General features: G+C 36.0%; 1 protein-coding gene across 3 annotated transcripts in view; it reads left to right on the top strand.

Moving 5' to 3' along the window:
• CHM (CHM Rab escort protein) overlaps positions 1 to 16315 on the top strand; it is a 190924-nt gene extending 174609 nt beyond the window's left edge. For all 3 annotated transcript variants that reach the window (XM_050776351.1, XM_050776352.1, XM_050776353.1), the window contains exons 14-15: positions 4500 to 4660; positions 12615 to 16315. In XM_050776351.1, the coding sequence (XP_050632308.1) occupies positions 4500 to 4660; positions 12615 to 12806 (353 nt within the window). In that variant the 3' untranslated portion in view covers positions 12807 to 16315. The remainder of the gene's footprint in view (positions 1 to 4499; positions 4661 to 12614) is intronic.
• The last annotated feature ends 4586 nt before the right edge of the window (positions 16316 to 20901 follow it).

Below are 20901 nucleotides of genomic sequence, written 5' to 3'. Positions count from 1 at the left end.
CAGCTATGAATAGAGAAAATATGGCATATTTTCTGTGTAAATGATAAAAGAAGCCTTTTGAATTTTCTCTTATATGACGTGAAGGTGATTTTTATTATAGGATTTGCATGTGCACTTGAATCTTGATCATTTTCTTCCATTGATTTATATGTCTTTTTTTGCATGTCACTTTTGTTCATGCAACCATTTATTTACTCATACCTGTTCTGTTTCCTTGCAGCTCATTTCCTATGTGGGTTGCTTATTTTCTTAATGCAGAGATAGTGCATAGAGGGGGGTTTATTTACATGAGAAGACAAGCTGTTCTTTAGTTTTTTTAATTTTATGGGTACATACTAGGTGTGTATATTTATTGGGTACATGAGATATATTGATACAGGCATACAATGTGGAGTAATCACATCATGGTAAATGGGATACCCGTCACTTTAAGCATTTATCATTTCTCAGTGTTACAGTCATTCTAGTTAGACTCTTTTAGTTACTTTAAAGTTCACTGTAAATGACTGTACTCACCCTGTTGTGCTATCAAATGCTAGATCTTATTTGTTCTGTTTATGTTTTGCGCCCTTTAACCATCCCCACTTTTCCCTCTTCCTTCTCCATTACCCATCCCAGCCTCTGATAACCATCATCATACACTCTATCTCCATGAATTACATTGTTTTAATTTTTAGCTCCCACAAATGAGTGAGAACACATTAAGTTTGTCTTTCTGTGCCTGGCTTATTTCACTTAACATAATGAACCTGTTATGTTCTCAGGGGCTAATATCAATTATGTTTTTTGGGAGCTATCCAAATAAAGTATTTGAAAACTTCACTTTAGTTTGGGAGTTAATTTAAAAATTAAATTATTTTAGTTATAATTTATTAATTTGTAAATTGCTTATATGTTTTCTTTATTGGAAAGTATCATACAAGTGTTTGGATTATTAAAAATTTGATTGCCAAGGTAAAACACATGATAATATTCCTAAATCTAATATGGAGTCATAGTTTTTTCTTTTGGCTTTAATTACAACTATACTTTGTGTAGAAACCCTGAGTTTCTTAATTATTTCTGAAATTTTAAATAATTATTATGTTGTAACTTCATTGTGTGGTAGTCTTAATGCACTAAATATGAATCATATCATTACTCTTCACTTTTTAAATGCATTTAATTTTCTTTAAAAAAATATCCAGCTGGGGGATATTACATGTTCATTACTTAGCATCCTCTATCCATTTTAGATTTTTAAACATTAATCTTAATAGTTAAAGTGATCCCATTTTTGAAATGATGTATTGTTTAGAACCTGAGAGGAATTCTTTGGTAAGAACTATGTGCTCAGAGGGGTCCTCAGGTGCACTGAGGCACTGAAAAGCTAGTTTTCACTGCCACATGGGCCTTTTTATCATCAGGATGAGGTAGTGGTCATATTTTAATTAAAATGTCAGAACAAATACTGTTGGAGTTATTGAAAATGAATCACCAGATAAAGTGAGCACTGGGCCATGGCAGGTCAAAGAGGCAAAGTCACCTGGAGAAGAGAACTCAATTCATTTTCCTGCCTAAATGAGGAAGAAGGAACTTTATGAGCAATATGAACTTTTAATACTTTAAAGCACATTCTTCTCTGTAGCAGAAGCCCCTATTTTCACAGATTGATGGCTTTTAGTATTATGTTTTGATTATTTGACATTCATGTAATACCTTATGCTTTACTGCATTGTAAATATTGTAGTTTAAAACGTGTACCAAAGGAATAACATTATTTGGGCTTATTTTCTTTTTGTTTGTGTTTGAATTCTACATTCTCTGTGCTTCATAATCCTCGGTGAAAGTCAGCCTAGTCACCTTTTAGAAAAAAAATCTGTATAATAGCCATCCTAGTACGTGTGAAGTAGTATCTCATTGTAGTCTTGCTTTGCTTCTCCCCCAATGATTAGTGATGTTCAACATCTTTTCAAGAGCTTATTGGCCATCTGTCTATCTTCTCTGGAGAAATATCTATTCATTGCCTTTGCACATTTTTTTTTATTATTATTATACTTTAAGTTCTAGGGTACATGTGCACAACGTGCAGGTTTGTTACATATGTATACATGTGCCCCTATGACAGTCTCCACCACTCTGCTGGTATTACCAACATAGTTTACTCTATCCCTAAACACGGCATGCAACTGTAGACACCATTTCTTGCTTTGTTGTTGTTGTTGTGCTATAGTTGCTTTTCTTCTACCTACCCTATTCTACACTTACTCCAGTTTAATTTGCCCAACATCCTATTCCAAATTGCCTATTACATCTTTAGTCCTTCTTACTATCAAATTGAATGAAATGAGCTACTGCAGAAAACCAGTTCTACCACCGGCAACTTGTGATGCACTCCTAGCCAAAGCTCAGCAACTTTAATATTTTTTGACAGTTCTGCACTTCAGAACTGCATGTTATTTTTCCAGCTATCTCTTTGCCTTCCAGCTGACCTCAAAGAAAGATGAAGCAGTTATATATCTCTTTAAGGTTTTAAGGTCAAAGCCTGATAATGCCCTTGTATCCAGAGCATTTATCTTCAGTCTGTGTCAGTTTTTCACCTTCCTCATGGTTTCTTTTCAAAGTTTCAACCTCTATAAAATTAGTTTAAATCTATTGGATTATTCGTTTCCTCCAGCTTTTATTAAGTGGAGTGTTCCTTTGAGCTGGATCTTTAATGAGATACAAGATAAACTCTCCTAGTATATGCTTAGAAATGGGCTGGGCAATATTAAAGACTTTCCAGACCTTAGCCCACTTGTTAGCAGTGCTCCCCAAGTCTGGTATACCAAATCATAGGAGATACATTTAGGTACCTTCCCATAAGATTTGTGTGACTAAACTCACTAATCAGTTTACTAAGAGCCATATGGTGTTAGCTATAAAATATGAATTCCTTATGTTCCTTTATTTTGTCAATAGATTTAACCACCTAATATGTTCCTACATGAAGTTAGTGATATCTTAGACGACTCATAGATCTTGGCACTAGAAAGGGGCAGCTGAGGAGATCACTTCTTCCACTCAGAGTTTCTTCATCCTATTCCACTAATAATTATGGATTATTCAGGATGAACTAGGAAAATAACTTATTTGGTATGCTTATAGTGGAGATACTGTAAATTAAATATAATAAAATCCTGTTTATCCTGATGTGGGAAATAGGGCTTTCTTGTTAATTGAATACTGCAATTAGGTAAAAATTTCTCTACATTGATTACCAATTAAATAATAGTTATTAATGAGATAATTATGCCTTTAACATTTTCTTTATTATTCATGAGGTACTTCATGGTCTTGGGCAATCTTCATAAACATTCATTATTATTTTTGTACAAAATTTGAACTTTTGTTCAGATTCAGGCTAAAGAAAACTCTCTAGTCAATGAATGTATCCACAGCAATATTTTATGTTTTCAAACAAAGAAAATCTAATTATAACAATTTTAAAGAGGAGAGGCAAATAAATGATTGTCATATTAGCAAGAAATAGGCTTTATGCATTGAGATTAATAACATTGGACCTTTTTACAAGCATATCGTACTTTGATCATACCTGAAAATACAATAACATCAATTCAGAAATTATTTACTGAGCATCTGTCATGTGCTAAGCCCTATATTAGGGAACCAAAAACAAGGGAGGAGAGTAAGAACTAAGTCTACTTCATGTGTGTATCCCCAGCTCCTAGCTCAATGCCTAACACGCGTAATAGACACATGCTCTTAAATGAGAGAACATATGCTCAAAATGGCATTCACTGTTATGACTTCATTTTTGATATTTATTGGTTATCATTAATTTTTTAATCCAATAAGACAAAGCATTAGGATGTAGTTAGGACAACAAAGTTTTAATCCTATATTTACTATTTTTGTAATAATAACTTTATCGATATATCATTCATATACCATATGATCCACCCTTTTGAAGTGTGCAATTCAGTGTTTCTTAGTATATTTATAGAATTGTCCAAACATCACCACCATCAGTTTTAGAACATTTCTATCACCCCCAAAAGAAACGTCATACCAATTAGTGATCACCTCCCATTTGCCCCCAGTTTCCTTCAGCCCTAGGTAACCTACTGACCCACTTCCTGCTTACCCTAGACATTTCATGTGTATATACTATTGAATTACTATATAGTTTATCAAGTTGGTTTGTCCATTTGAAACATAAGGAAATCAATTTATGTTGTCTTCTGTCTTTATAGGGAAAATTTAAGCATGAATGTGATCATAAACCCTTTGATACTAGTGAGAAGTAATAGAAGTCCAAAAGAGCACGATTGGAGTAAAATCTAATTAACTTACTCATCAAAATCGTGTGTAGATGCAAGTTTACTGATTGTTTACATACAAAGCTCTGATTTACTACAATGTCTAGTCATGGCTTAATCGGTAATAGGCTACACAGTGTAGTAATTGACAAGCATATTGTATTTTAGAATGTAAATAAAATTTATTTATATGTTTAGAAAATGAACAAGTAGAAAAGCCAAGAATTCTCTGGGCACTTTACTTCAATATGAGAGATTCGTCAGACATCAGCAGGAGCTGTTATAAAGATTTACCATCCAACGTGTATGTCTGCTCTGGCCCAGATTGTGGTTTAGGAAATGATAATGCAGTCAAACAGGTAAGGCTGTTGATGTTTCTCAGTTTTGTGTTAGGATGTTTGTGTGGTTGGGAAATATTTTTTCCTCTGGGAGGAGAAAAAAGTCTAGAAAAGCATCTCTCAATACCATTTCTGTAATTTGCCCTAAAAGTTTTTTCTATGTAGCTTCTACAAAGCTACTTTAAGTATACTTTAAATACAGGATCAGGTATTTTCACTTTCTTGAATAAAATGTTGAATTACAGAGATTTTTTTATGAGTTCCATTGTGGGAATAAGGATAGAAGATGCTAAAAATACATATTCATAAATAAGAATTTATAATGCCAGTATTCTAAAGAAACATTGTTTCTGATTTAAACAGTTGAACCATTGGTATATTATTTTGAAATACATAAATTATTTTTCTTGATAAACAGTCATTTCAAGAAGGTTGTAACTAGTAAGTCATATAAAATTAATTTTACAGTAGTCTTAATGCATTTTTTTAATCATAGAAAAGAAGTTATAGCATAGTTTTACATAGTTAACATGATTCCATTAATGTTTTGACACAAGTTCATGTCCCAAGAGCTACCATTACTGATGCTGAGGTCTGTTGTAAAGTAAGGTGGAAGTTTGTGATAGCCATCCTGGTCAGGGCTATGAAGAGGCACAGACTGATACAAGCTGCTAAAAGTGAGCCATGATTCCATTAAGCTGAATATTGATATGTATATATAAATATACTTCTTTGCCCTGGACAGGACGAAAAAAACAGAAAATATTTTTTGATGATACATTTCTAAATTTTGCACAGGTAGAACTGGCACATCTGTCCATTAAGTCAATAAATGGGTAATTTAACATTGTTCTAAGACCACAGATGGAACTTTCGTTCCTACCAGTGGCAAGGATCTTATAGTAGCAAATGTCCTGGTTGAGCCTGTAATCTAATTTTGAGTCGTGGTAGCAAAGCTATGTCTATGATGAATATACAAACATCTGCAGTTTTTTTCTGGAATTCTTGTTTATTTTCTTCAGTGCCTGATGGTGATCCTGTATAATTATATTCAGCCAGTGACACCAAACAAAAGCAGAAAGTCACATCCATCTCTCATCCATCATTCATTCTATTAGTTTAGTAAGAACCCAAGATGGCTGAAGATCTGCATTTATAGCTTGAAATGATCAAGTCATTTTTACTTTGATGTTCTAATTTTTTGCAAGTAGAAATTGCCAACAAGTTTTTAGCAAGGTAGCTTAGGTCATTTTTATCCCTGAATGAACTTTAATATTTTTTAACCAAAAAAATTTAAGTAAGGGCTTATAATACAAGTACTAATGTATTTTAAACATCCGAACTGCATGCTAGAAGATTATAATTGAGGGATAATTTTATCATGAGGTCATTTGCTTCTCAAGAAGATAATCTTCAGAGGTAACATGCTGTAACAGTAGAAAACAGTACAGTGCTAATTTTGGTACTAATTAATATATGCTATTAAATGTAAGCAGTTTTAAATTTGTTGTATAGCTTTTAGTCTCATCAATTTTGGGGGAAATATTATGATGCCTACTTTTAAAGAGCATTGACAATATTTATAAATAGCTTGTGTATTCAGATAAACTGCATGCTAATTCCTGTGTATCAGCCTGTAATTATGTCAATCACTAATTGGCGATTTCTGGTGATTGGTATTTTCCAAATGAAGATTATCCATAAAGGCTCTCAGAATATCACCTAGACTTTGCTTATGTAGACAACACAAGCCCATGCAGATTTCTTTATTTTAAAAAAACAAATGAAATATTTCATTTTACCAGTTGGCAAGGTGACATCTTTTCTTATTTGTAAAATGTATAGAGGTTGAGTAATGTAAACTTGACACTCTTGTGTTCATAGGGAACTATTTGTGATTTGAAGATGCACCAAAAACATAAAGTGATATGTCTATAATACCCCCAAGTTCAAATTGTTTGTCCTGGCCTCCAAGACATTCTCTATTGTCACCACAAAACCAACCTAAGTGATAGTTGCGATTCTTTCTATGACTTGCTCATTTTTGTATTTTATGTTGCTTCAGATTTGTTTTTATTTGTCTGAAACTGACATCTGAGATATCTCTTTTTCTTGGCAGATGTTGTGTACCATTTACCCAAACATACTGATGGACAGTTCCATAGTCCTCATTCCCAAGACATTGATGGCTCACTCCTTCAGGAGCCCCACCCTCTAGGAGATGTCACTACCATGGGAACAAGAATAAATAGTACCATACTCTTTGTATTTTACTTCAAGTATAAAATGAGTTAAATTGGCTGATGTTGGGCTGGACTGGCAACCTAACCTCCATTTAGAACATGGTTTTATGGACAGATTAGCCAGTCACTTACGACGTTTGATACACAGCCCATTATTAAGTTGAGAGCTAGCTGTATAGATTGAACTATCAGGTTGTTCACATACTGTAGTACCATTTCTTTTCTCATGCCTTTGAGAGAGAGAGGGCAATTTTAGATGTCATATTTTCTGTAGCTGCCATTCATTTGAGCACTTTCTATGTGTCAGATTCTATCCTTGGCATCTCATATATATTATCTTATTTTGTCCTCAAAACAATCTTGCAAGATAAGTATTTGTGATATCCCCATTTATAGATAAGGAAGCTACATCCTAAAGGGGCTAAATAACTTGTCCAGAGGTCACATAGCTAGTAAGTTCTTGAGCCAAGAATTAAACTCAACTCCTTTGGATCCCAGTGCTTGTACACTCACCCAGTGAGTGTTATATGCTACTTTCAGCTTATGAGTAGGCCTACATCCTAAAAACATTAAAGTACTATATTAATGAAATGTTTATTTTTGTTTTGTGTTGATGTATGTTAACTAAACTTATAAATATTTTAAATAATTCACTTTGTTCTATCCGTACATCCCAGTGTGAGCACACCAAGTTACAATATAATTAGCACTTTCCAATTTTTTAACCACCTGAAATTTTTTACCCTTTGAGCTAACTTCTGGCTTAAAGGTGAAGAGGATGAAAAGTTGCCAATTAACTATTCTGTGCTTAGAACTAGGTTTAGTTGGCAAACAAAATGCAGCAGACCAAGAAGCATTAGATACACTTTCCAGAGCATGGCAGTTGACCCTAAGAGGTTCCAGCAGTTAGAGAGAGGAGAGATTTGGGAAGGACTGGAGTCCGGCTATAGGAAATTGGCATCAACAAGGGCCAGGGCAGATGGGCTAAAGGTGGGAGTTTCATAAGCAGGTAGAACACAAAGAAGAGTGGTGTGGCAACTGGCAACTGGTGCTAATCTTAGGAGGCGGGTGGTGCATGACAAGATGTATGGAAGCATATGGTGTGGGATCCAGCCACAGAGATTGGAGTTAAGGGTAAAAGCTATTCTGTGGGAAGGAGGCAAAAGGGAGACAAGGTGTCAAACACAGAGGAATTGGCATAGAAGTAAAAGAATTTATAGTAATTATTATTATTATTATTATAATATTTATACTTAGTATTTGTATTAAATGTTACTGACATTCTATTTTATGCCAAGGCACTAAGGATCGAGTTGACTAAAAGTGTTTGTCATCCTGGAGGAATCACTGTCAGGTAAAGGAGAAAAGCATGTAAACAAATGACAGTGTAGTGTGCTATATGTACTAATACATCCAAAGTCTAGAAATAATATAGAGGAGCAATGAGCCCAATCTCGGAGTCAGAGAACCTTACAGAGAGGGGTATAATAGATGAGTAGTAATTCTCCTTCTAAATCAAAGACAGTAGAATTGAAACATTCTGGGTGTAAAGAATAACATTGGTACCAGCCCAGTATGTAAAAAATAAGTATGGTGTATTGTTTCATACAAATAAACAGGTATTAGTAAATCAAGAAGTCTGAGAGATGCAGGCTAGATGAAGTGGTATTTGATAAGATCAGAGAAGTTAGGCCTGAAGGGTTTTATTTTCTATAGTAGGGATCTTGGATTTTATCCTATTGGTGATGGGGAGTCATTGAAGAATTTTAAGCCAAAAGTTGAATAAACAGAATTTTATTTTCCATAGACCCATCTGAGGGTGGCATGGAGATGGATTATATGGGCGGACTCTAGAGGCAAGGAGACCAGTTCAATTCCGAGGCTATTGTAGTTGTCTGGTTGAAAGATGGTGCATGTCTGGGCTATGTCAGTGGGGAAGGAGCAGATGAAGTTAAGAGATAGAAGATAAAATTGATAGAATTTGATGATTGTTTGCATGCCAAGTGTAAAAGGGAGGGAGAACTTTTACAGATAGTAAAGATAAAGATGTAAGACAAAAAAGACCATTAGGGGAACGGAAGTATGAGGTAATGGCTTTGTCTGACCTAGATCCCGCTTCTACAGGGACTGTGTTTCTAGCAAAGGAGTATGGTGAGTTCCCGGGATGGAGAGCAAAGATAGGCATCTGTAATGTTTAATTTCCAGATAGCCACAATAAAAACTGCAGTTAGCTATAGTTACCATGCTGTACATTAGATCCCGAGAACTTATAACTGAAAGTTCATACCCTTAAACCAACAGCTCTTCACTCCCCAGCCCCTGGCAACCACCCTCAACTTTTCTAGATTCTGCATATAAGTGAGATCATATGGTATTTTTCTTTCTGTGCTTGGCTTATTTCACTTAGCATAATGTCCTCCGGGTTCATTCTTCTTGTCATAAATGACAGAATTCTTCAATTCAAATTTGACAAGAGAGCAGATTTTAAGTATTCTTACTAGAAACACACACACACACACACACAGTGGTAACTATTGGTAGTGATGGACGTGTTAACTTAATTGTGGTAATAATTACACAGTGTATATCAAATGACCTTGTACACCTTGAATATAAATAATTTTTGTCAATTAAGTATTTAAAAACTTCAAAGAAATTGTCTATAGCAATTGGCGTGTCCAAAAACATACCCTTGAAGTTTTTTTTATTCTGTTACCCTGTCATACTAATAAGTTCAGCTTAAATCTTGACATTTTTACTTATGTTATTATTAGTAATAATGAAAATAGCTACCATATATGTTGGCTTAATCTCTGATATTTTATAGATAAGGAAGCCAAAGCTCAGAAATTGAGTAAGCATTCCCCAAATCACATAGCTGCTAAATCGTAGAGCCAGTATTTTTACTGAGGCTATCTTTTCAAAACTCATGTGCTTAAACAAGTGCTGTAGTCCTTAAAGTCCAGGAAATGGGAATTATGTCAGAAAGCAAATAGTTGAACAAACAGTGAAGCGTTTTCTTCATTTGAACAGTGACTTGTTAAAATTGCTATATGCTAAATTAGACTGTACCAGTATCATATATAGGCTTGTATTAGTCTGTCCTCACACTGCTATAAAGATACTATCTGAGACTGTGTAATTTATAAACAAAAGAGGTTTAATTGACTGACAGTTCCTCATAGCTGGGGAGGCCTAAGGAAATGTAAAATCATGGTGGAAGGCAAAGGGGAAGCAAGGCATGTCTTACATGGTGGCAGGAGAGAGAAAGCGAAGAGGGAACTGCCAAACACTTTTAAACCATCAGATCTTGTGAGAAGTCACTATCACGAGAACAGCATGGGGAAAACTGCCCCCATAATCCATTCACCTCTCCCCAGTCCCTCCGTAATACTTGTGGATTACAATTGCAAATGAGATTCGGGTGGGGACACAGAGCCAAACCATATCATTCTGCCCCTGACCCTCCCCAAGTCTCATGTCCTTTTCACATTCCAAAACCAATCATCCCTTCCCAACAGCCCTCCAAAGTCTTAAAACTCATTCCAGCATTAACTCAAAAGTCTATGTCCAAAGTCTCATCTGAGACAAGTCAAGTCCCTTCCCCCTATGAACCTGTAAAATCAAAAGCAAGTTAGTTACTTCCAAGATACAATGGAGTATAGGCATTGGGTAAATGTCCCCATTCCAAATGGGAGAAATTGGACAAAACAAGGGGGCCATAGGCCCCATGCAAGTCCAAAACCCGGCCAGGCAGTCATTAAATCTTAAAGCTCCAAAATCTCCTTTGACTCCAAGTCTCACATCCAGGCCATGCCGATACAAGGGCTAGATGCCCACAGCCTTGGGCAGTTCCAACCCTGTGGCTCTGCAGGGCATAGGCACTGTGCCTGCTTTCACAGGCTGGCATTAAGTGCCTGTGACTTTTCCAGGTGCATGGGGCAAGCTGTCAGTGGATCTACCATTCTGGGGTCTAGAGGACAGTGGCCATCTTCTTACAGCTCCACTAAACAGTTCCCTAGTGGTGACTCTTTGTGGGGGCTCCAAGCCCACATTTCCCTTCAGCACTGCCCTAGCAGAAGTTCTCCATGAGGGCTCTACCCCTGCAGCAGACTTCTGCCTGGCCATCTAGGCATTTCCTAACATCCTCTGAAATCTCTGCAGAGGCTCCCAAACTTCAGCTCTTGTCTTTTGTGCACCCTCAGGCCCAACATCACATGGAAGCTGGCAACACTTGGGGCTTGCACCCTCTGAAGCAACAGCTCAAGCTGTACCTTTATTCCTTTTAGCCATGGCTGGAGCTGGAGCAGCTGGGATGTAGGCTATCATGTTCCAGGGCTGCACAGAGCAGTGGGGCCCACCCAGCCCACAAAACCGTTTTTCCCTCCTAGGGAAGATCTCTGACATGCCCTGGAGACATTTTCCCCATTGTCTTGTCTATTGACATTTAGCTCATCATTGCTTATGCAAATTGCTGTAGCCAGCATGAATTCCTCCCCAGAAAATGGGTTTTTATTTTCTCCCACGTGGTCAGGCTGCAAATTTTCCAAACCTTCATGCTCTGCTTCCCTTTTAAACGTAAGTTCCAATATCAGACCATCTCTTTGTGAACACACATGACTGAGTGCTTTCAGAAGCAGCCCGGTCACCTCTTGAATGCTTTGCTGCTTAGAAATTTCTTCTGCCACATACCCTAAATCATCTTTCTTAACTTCAAAGTTTCACAGATCTCTAGGGTGGGGACAAAATGCCACTAGTCTCTTCGCTAAAGCATAGCAAGAGTCACCTTTGCTCCAGTTCCCAGGAAGTTCCTCATCTCCATCTGAGGCCACCTCAGCCTGGACATCATTGTCCATATCACTATCAGCATTTTGGCCAAAACCATTCAACAAGTCTCTAGAAAGTTCCAAATTTTCCCACATTTACCTTTCTTCTTCTGAGCCCTCCAAACGATTCTAACCTCTGCCTGTTACACAATTCCAAAGTCACTTCCACATTTTCAGGTTATCTTTTAGCAGTACCCCACTCCTGGTACCAATTCTGTGTTAGTGTCTCTTACACTGCCGTAAAGATACTACCTGAGACTAGGTAATTTGTAAACAAAAAAGGTTTAATTAACTCACAAGATCACATGGCTGGGAAGGCCTCAGGAGAGTTATAATCATGTCAGAGGGTGAAGGGGAAGCAAGGCACATCTTACTTGCTGGCAGGAGAAAGAGAAAAGGGGGAACTGCTAAATACTTTTAAACCATCAGATCTTGTGAGAATTCACTATCACAAGAACAACATGGGAACAGTCACCCCCATAATCTAATTGCCCCCTAACATGTGGGGATAATAATTTGAGATGAGATTTGGGCGGGGGGGACTCAGAACCAAACCATATCAAGTCTCTATGAGATATCATATAAGCAATATTAAGGCAATTGTATTTCTTTCGATATGTAGAATGAATGTGTTTCAGTTCTCAACAATCTGAACACTTGATAATGAACCTGATGAGATACTACCATCCTTGAAGTGTTGACCTGAATACATGTATAGAATTAAAGGGAGAAGTCACAGAATTCTGAAAACAGACTTATAGAAGTTCATGTATTCTGATAAAGTACTATAACCTGCTTAAGGAAAATTTTTAAGGATAACACTTAATTGTTTTTAGTTAATGCCAGAAATGCACACAGATTTTAAACCGATTTCCAAAAACGATTTATCTTTTCTTCCTTGGCCAGGCTGAAACACTTTTCCAGGAAATCTGCCCCAGTGAAGATTTCTGTCCCCCTCCACCAAATCCTGAAGACATTGTCCTTGATGGAGACGGTTTACAGCCAGAGGCTTCAGAATCCAGTGCCATACCAGAGGCTAACTCAGAGACTTTCAAGGAAAGCACAAACCTTGGAAACCTAGAGGAGTCCTCTGAATAATGGATATACACCGAACTGGATACCCAACTTTGGAAATTTCTACTGGTCTCAGAGTCTACTTGATAGAAGGACTGTTTGAAAAATGTTAGAAAGCAACAGCAATTATAAGGCAAAATAGGTAATAGAAATCCAAAAGGGGATTTTCCTTATAGAGGACGTTACAAGAACACACAACACTTACAAAGCACATTGACTTGCTCATTTTGAATACCAAACTTGTGTGACTAGCAGATGAAAATTATAAATCAATTGATTCTCAGGAATGTAACTGTGGATATGAAAGTGATCCTATGCATTGTTAATAATTCCGTGGTCTTAGGACAATTTTGCTTACCACTATGGATCTTTGTTTGAAAGCCACATTTTCAGAACCAGCTCACATATTTTCTTTGGTTATTTGAATTATATTTTCTTTATGGACAAGAGCATCATAACATAATGATAAAAACATATAGAAAAACTAAAGTATCATGATCTAGATAGAAGCCTGTATTTAGAATACAGGTTTGTTTTGTTTTGTTTTGCTTTCTATGTTGAGAAGCATTGAAAATGCTAATACAAAGGTGTTTAGACATTGTTAAGAACAAGTCAGTAGTGTTTTTTAGTATCAGTAGTGATATTTGTTTGTAAATTATTTACATATTGGGAAAGGTCAATAATGAAGAAGTGAAAGAATGGAAGGAAATGTGTGGATAGGCTCATTGATATTTGGATGTTCTGTCTGTCAAATAACTAGAGTATTAGGCTAATTGTCTACAGACCTAATTTAATCCTGGCTGTCCTTCTGATGATATGTGGTAAATTGTTTAATTTCTGAGCCTACGTTTCTCCATATATAAAGTGCAAATAGTATTACTATGCCTACTGTATGAGAATGATTATGAAGACCAATGCAATGCCATGTTTAGAATGGGTTTGCCAGAAGAAAATCGTTTTAGAATTTTCCCATTGACTTGATGAATCTCAGAAGTCTCATGCAGGAAATAATTGCTTGTTGTCAGTCAACAAACGAAATAGATCACAGCATTTTTATTGCATTAAGCTTTTTAAATGAAAATTTCTTTTTAAAATTAGTATTTTATATTCTTACATACAGACCAGTAAAAATAGTAACAAGTAGAATTGTGGTTTTGAAATATTACTAAGGAAAACACTCTATAAATTGTTAATATTCCTTTTCTGGTAGGTAAACCTGCAACCACCAAGGGCTCCAAATTGTGTATGACAGTTGGCAAGCCCTAAAATACACTCTACATAAAAATGTTAGGGTTGCCTCTAATCCCAGCACTTTGGGAGGCTGAGACGGGCAGATCACTTGAGGTCAGGAGTTTAAGACCAGCCTGGCCAACATGAAGAAACCCCATCTCTACTAAAAATACAAAATTTTAGCTGGGTGTGATAGCGGGCACCTGTAATCTCAACTACTTTGGAGGCTGAGATAGGAGACTCACTTGAACCAGGGAGGCGGAGGTTGCAGTGAGCCAAGATTGTGCCACTGCACTCCAGCCTGGGTGACAGAGCAAGACTCTGTCTCAAAAAAAAAAAGAAGTTAGGGCTGTACATAGGCAGCAAACCAAGCTACAGTGACGTTGCCTGTATTTAAATTTTCTCAAATGGCCAAGCTCTGATGGTCTACTTTAAGTAATAGTTTAGACTTACAATTGCCTGTAAATAAACAAACAAATACACTCTTAGTTTTTTTGTTTTTTTGGGTTTTTTCCCACAAGATCTGGCCTATATTGTCTGTCAGGAAGCCATGGCTCCAATGTAAAGTACATAGTTCTTACGTACTTCAACTGCAGCTGGTCCCTGACCTCACCAGGTTTCAGAGATGTTCTTAAAGGAAGCCAGCTGTGACAGGTCACAGATTCATGGGAAATGGAAAGAACCAAGGAACGTAGCTCTTGCCTCACCTTTCTACCCACTGCAGATGTAGTTCAAGCCAGAATAATGGAAGAACTTAACTTACTAGCCTCTCAGGCTGCTCCTATCCCTACCTCCCAGTGTACAGCCCCTCCCCATCTCTTTAGTCCCCTTTCCTTCGCTTCCCCTTTTATAATGTCACATAAATCAGGGACAGTAGGATCACATTATAACCTACTTTGTCACAGGGATTCGATTTTTCTTATATCAAATCATGTTTCCTGAAACCCAGCTGGGGCATATGCACTCAATGTCTTAATACATAGCTATTAATGTACCGGGTATTGGCCTTGCCCCTGAATATCAGCAATATATTATAAAAGGTTCCAGTAGATGAGACGATTGAGTCTGAGTACAATTGCAGTAAATTCTGCCAATAAAGATATTGTACTGTTACGGTCTTAGAGTTAAGGCCACTTGAATGCAGTATGCACATTCATGTAAACAGACAATCAGGGTAGGCCTAGAATAACCACAAAAATTCTATTGGCCTTACTACAGCCGCCTATGTGTAGAACAATGGAGGAGATAGTTTGTGGTCCATTATTGTACCCTGTTTCATCCATTAGCCAGCATCAGAATCTCTCTTTCAGGTCATTTATTAAATACGATTGAAATGTTTAAAAGTTCCTGAACATGATTCATGATGATTAAAATATCATATGACTGATAAAAGACTTTAAGAACTTTAGATATTACCTGTTGCCTCAAAATGTAACAGAAATTATTCTTAGAGCTTTCTTTTTAGCTATCCTAATTACTGCAAATAAATATTTGTTCTTATAGTTTTAAATCTAAAAGAAAAATCTTTTGGTTTTGTTTTAAAACCTTAAACTTGAAGTCATATTAATAAAATTAATATATTGTACATAGTGGAAAATTTTCAGTAGCTAATTTAAAATTTCAAAAAATGCTATTAAAGAATTTTGATTCATATATTTAAACTTTTTAGTTATGCATGCTTCTTATTAACCAAAAATGATAATACCATTCAGTTTAGTGAGCAGTATGAGAACCAATACCTAATCCTTATGTTGCTGTTGTATTTTTTCCTAGTGGTGTGCCTGCTCAGAAAAACATACACTGTATGTGTATACATACCTGTGTATATATAAAAGGTCAATTTATATATTTTTCTATAGGAAAATGGAATAACAATTTCCCTACCTCCCATAATATGTATTTGTCCATATTAAAATAGTCACATTGATGATAATTTCTAGAACTAGTTTTTGAGATTGTCAGCCCTTTGTCTAAAATAATGGCAGTATTAATGATTGACTTCTGTCACTGCCATAGTTACCTGGATTGGCAGCCTTAGTAGCCTTTGTCTAAAGTCCTAAAGAGTTCCCAAAAAATGTGTTGAAATTTAATTGCTAAATAGTGGTTGGTGATTCTTTACATCAGGAATTGTAATAATTTTCTTGCAAATAAGTTATTTACTGCTATTGATATTGAAGAATTCATCTTTTACTCAGTTAATTTTATTATATGTATTTCAAAAAGCATGAATATATGATTATTCATAAAGTGTACACTTTAACAGTAAGTTTTCAAAGGAAATAAAGACTTTTAAATCCTTTTCAGGCATGGTGTCATATTTTGTAGTACTTACATCTTTTATATATGCCAAGAAGTTGAAGATTGCCTTTAACCTGATTTATGTTTTAATATTAGTCTAGTATGTAAATAGTTAATTGTCAAGCTGTATATTTGGTTTTGTTTTTAGGCATCTGCCAACTGTGTTAAGTTTGTGAGAAAGGCAATGAAATAATATAGGGCGTGAGTTACTTTGCAAACTGTTCTAGATGCCAACATTAGTGCCAATATCAAACAAAGGTGAATGAGACCTTTTTCTGTTTGGAATCAGTGCTCTAGAGGCTGTGCAGCATGGGCTATGAATTTATAGTATATTGATTGCCTGCAGACTGGTTTCACATCTCACTTACATGATGAGAATCTGAAAGGTGTTTCATATCTGCTTGGTAAATGAGAACCTGAAATGTTTTTCTTTAAGGGGTTTGAGTCCCCAGCAACTCATTTGCAACAGACAAGAGACTGCTGGTGTTCTTTTTATGCAGAAATTATTCAATAAACTATGATTTGCTATTGAGTCAAATAAAGCAGACTGACACTTTTTGTCAATTTCAAGTAGTTTCTAAAGTTCCTCAGTAAGGAGACATTAAAAAGATAACAAGACTCTCAAAACTGGCGGTTTATCTGTGAGATTATTAATTAATCAATTTTAAGAAAGATAAGATTAATTGAATTTTTAAATAAATGCTGTATTATCCTTCAAGCACCTTGAAACTCATACAATATTCACACTTTAAAAAAAAAAAAATGGTTCCAGATGTTTGAATTTTCTTTAATGATGGCTGTTTAAAAATACTGGTTAAGTGATTTAACACTTAGTATCCCAAGTCACATTTTGAAGGCCACTTTTCTTTCCATTGATGCACAATTTAGCTTTGGGGCTGCAATGAGATACCCTTGTGGTGTAAGTTGCCACGTCTGCTCTTTCTGATGATGACTCCTAGGACAGTATGACAGGTAATCATTAGAACCTGGATCCTGGTAGACTGTAGGGTCTTTTTGGTCTATCGTTGCAGGGGGATTTATGCTTGTAACTCCTATTAATGTTAATAGGACTTGCATGTGCAAATCTTCCTCCTGTCAATGAGACAGTCGACCCCAAAAGAAACATTCTTTAGAGGTGGACACTGTAGCTGATCTAGAAGCCTCAATGAATTGTCCTATTTAGGATTTTTATGTGTGGGGGGAAAAAATGGAATGAGTGTACCAGCTTAGCAGAGTATTTTCTCCAGAGCTTGGAAATATGAAATGCTAGCACTTAATTTTCTATTTCCATTTCTAAAATATGTTAGAAACTACTGCTCTATGTGTACTATTAACATAGCTTTTTTTTCTCTTATTTTTAAAAGTAAAATAATTTTGCCCAGGGTTGTGTTGAAATCACATTTTAATATGTTAATACTATCCTGAAAGTTCTGGAAATTAACATTTTAAAGCCATATAATAGGATCCAGTCTCATAACAATCAAGGAAATGCAGACAAACCCAGGGGATATATTTTGCTTATCAGGTTGGCAGAATCCCAAATACTGATAATAGCCAGAGTGGTAAGGACGTAGGGGAAAAGACACTCTTACATGTGAATAAGAAAGTACATAAATAGGTTACAGCGTATTCAAAGGGCAATTTGGCAGAACCTGTCAAAACTTTTTTTTTTTTTTGCAGATTATTAAAATGACATTATTTTTGATATTTACAAATTTTTTCATTGCCACCTTTATCTTCAGGCAGTACATATGAAGGAGTATTACATGGGAATATTGCATGATACTAAGGTTTGGGATATGAATCCCATCACCCAGATAACATAGTACCCACGAAGTAGTTTTACAATGCATGTCCCCCTCCCTCTCTCCCTCCCTCCCCTAGTAGGCTGCATTGTCTATTATTACCATGTTGATGTCTACATGTGATCAGTGTTTAGCTCCCACTTACAAGTGAGAACATGCTGTATTTTGGTTTTCTGTTCCTGCATTTGTTTAGGATTATGGCCTCCATCTCCATCCACATTGCTGCAAAGGCCATGATCTCTTTTTTTGTTTTGTTTTTGTTTTTGTTTTTGTTTTTACAGCTGCATAGCATTTCATGGTGTGTAAGTACCACATTTTCTTTATCCAGTCTACCATTGATGGGCACCTGGATTGATTCCAGGTCTTTGCTATTGTGAATAGCACATTGATGAATATATGAGTACATGTGTCTTTTTGGTAGAATGATTTATTTGGCATCAGAAATGCAAATCAAAACCTATCAAAACTTTAAATGCAGATAACCTTTGGCCAAACGCTTTCATTTCTAAAAACCTAGCTTATAGACTGTTTTGTACATGTACACAAAATACAAGGTTCCACACTATAGCTTTGTGGTTTTATTTAATTTTGGAAATAACCTATATGTTCATTAAATGGAGACTGACTTGAATTGTTAATACATGCATTTAATAGTATAGAATACTATGCAGCTGCGAAAAATGAGGTACATCTGTATGAAATAGATCTCCAACATGTTTAAAAACCAAGTCTCAGAATGGTAAGTATATATGTGTAAAAATAAAATCCCTGTGTATATTACATATGTATGCCTATCATAGGAAATTTTTAGGAATTTGCATACTAAAGTGGTAACTGATTATGTTGGGAAGAGATTAGTATTTGTAGGGGGAGAACAAAAAGACTTTTTTTTTTTTTTTGAGACGGAGTCTCGCTCTGTCGCCCAGGCTGGAGTGCAGTGGCACGATCTCAGCTCACTGCAAGCTCCGCCTCTGGGTTCAGGCCATTCTCCTGCCTCAGCCTCCTGAGTAGCTGGGACTACAGGCGTCTGCCATCGTGCCCGGCTAATTTTTTTGTATTTTTAGTAGAGACGGGTTTTCACCGTGTTAGCCAGGATGGTCTCGATCTCCTGAACTCGTGATCCACCTGCTTAATTCTACATAATTGTTTTAGTTTTTCAGTTTTTTATAACTAGTAAGTATTCATGTATTGTTGTATTAAAAATTTGAATCTGTTTAGTAATCCACCAAATTCTTAGGTGGCATGTGGTACCTCCAAAAATAGTGACTTCGAACTTTGGGTTACATTGATGTTTTATAAAGTGCAGTTCAGATAGGAAAGGTAATAATCAATGGGTGACTAGTTACATAAACTATGATTCATCTCTTACAGTGGAGTACTATGTAGTTGTAAGATGGAATTAGGAAACTACTACTTATGTGATCACCAGAATATACTTATAAGTGACAGAAGAATACACACAAAGGTGCGTGTATATCTTCATTTTGTGTAAGAAAGGGGCATTCCAAAACACATATTTAAATAGTCACCTATTGTGAAAGGGAGGAGGCAGGGTGAAGGAATGGAAGCTAGACCTCCTTTTACCTTGTTTTATAGTTTTGACTTTCAAACTAAAAGCAATCCATAAAATTTGAAACCATTAATAACCATGTATTGAGTTGTTGGCATAACTATATGTAGAATTAAGTGACTTTAAAGCATTGGTATGGTCTGGATCTATGTTGCCACCCAAATCTTATGTTGAATTGTAATCCCTGATGTCGGAGATGGGGCCTAGTGGGAAGTGATTGGATCATAAGGGCATATGTCTCATGAATAGTTTAGTACAGTCCTCTTGGCACTCACCTCACGATAGAGAGTGAATTCTCACGAGACCTGGTCATTTAAAAGATCTCTTTTGCTTCTGCTTTCACCATGATTGTAAGTTCCCTGAGGCCTCCCCAAAAGCCAAGTAGATTCTAGCATCATGCTTCCTGTACAGCCTGCAGAACTGTGAAACGATAAAACCTGTTTTCTTTATAAATTGCCCAGTCTCAGGCATTTCTTTGTAGCAATGCAGAAGTGGACTAATACAAGCATAGTGTTTAACTATATATTGTAAGATATGGAGATGGGTAGAGAACACAAAGAAATCTTAAACTTTATTGAGTGGACTTGATGGTAGTGCTAATATTTATTGTGAAAGATAACATTGATGGAATTATTAACATTTTCTAGAACAAGAAAATAATATAAAAACAAAAATAAGTAAAAACCCTGTCCTCTTTAATTTGAATCAGATCAATGTATGCATATGTTCAAACTCATCAAATTGTACAGATTAAATATGTGCAGTGTTTCCATTTCAGTTAAACCCCCCCCCAAAAAAAAAATCAATATAAACTCAAGATGCAGTTACTTCATTCTAAAAATATATATTTTCTAGCTAGAAAATTGGCAAAGGCTACTGGTGTCATGTCAAAAGAACATCAGAACCAATGTGAAGGAACTCCCATTGGTCATAGATAAGGCCATTTGAACATCAAGAGGGAATAATGGTACTCCGAAAAGCAAACGAACCTCATTGACCAGGCATGAAGATTGCTAAGGCACTCTTTGTTCTAGAAACTAATAAGTAAAGAGAAGGAAGCAATTATCACATATATCCTGTAAAGACTGTATTTCAGGATATCCAAATAGTTGGTAAGGAAAGTTCTTGTAGAAGAATCACAATTAATAAATGCATGAGGAATGATAGAATTAGAAAAATCACTGTTTTGTAAACTCAATATAGTATAATAATGTAC

This window comes from Macaca thibetana, chromosome X (genome assembly GCF_024542745.1).
Source record: "Macaca thibetana thibetana isolate TM-01 chromosome X, ASM2454274v1, whole genome shotgun sequence".
Taxonomy (NCBI): Eukaryota; Metazoa; Chordata; class Mammalia; order Primates; family Cercopithecidae; genus Macaca; species Macaca thibetana.
Note: the sequence above shows the minus strand (reverse complement) of the source record. Positions and strands in the feature narration are given on the sequence as shown.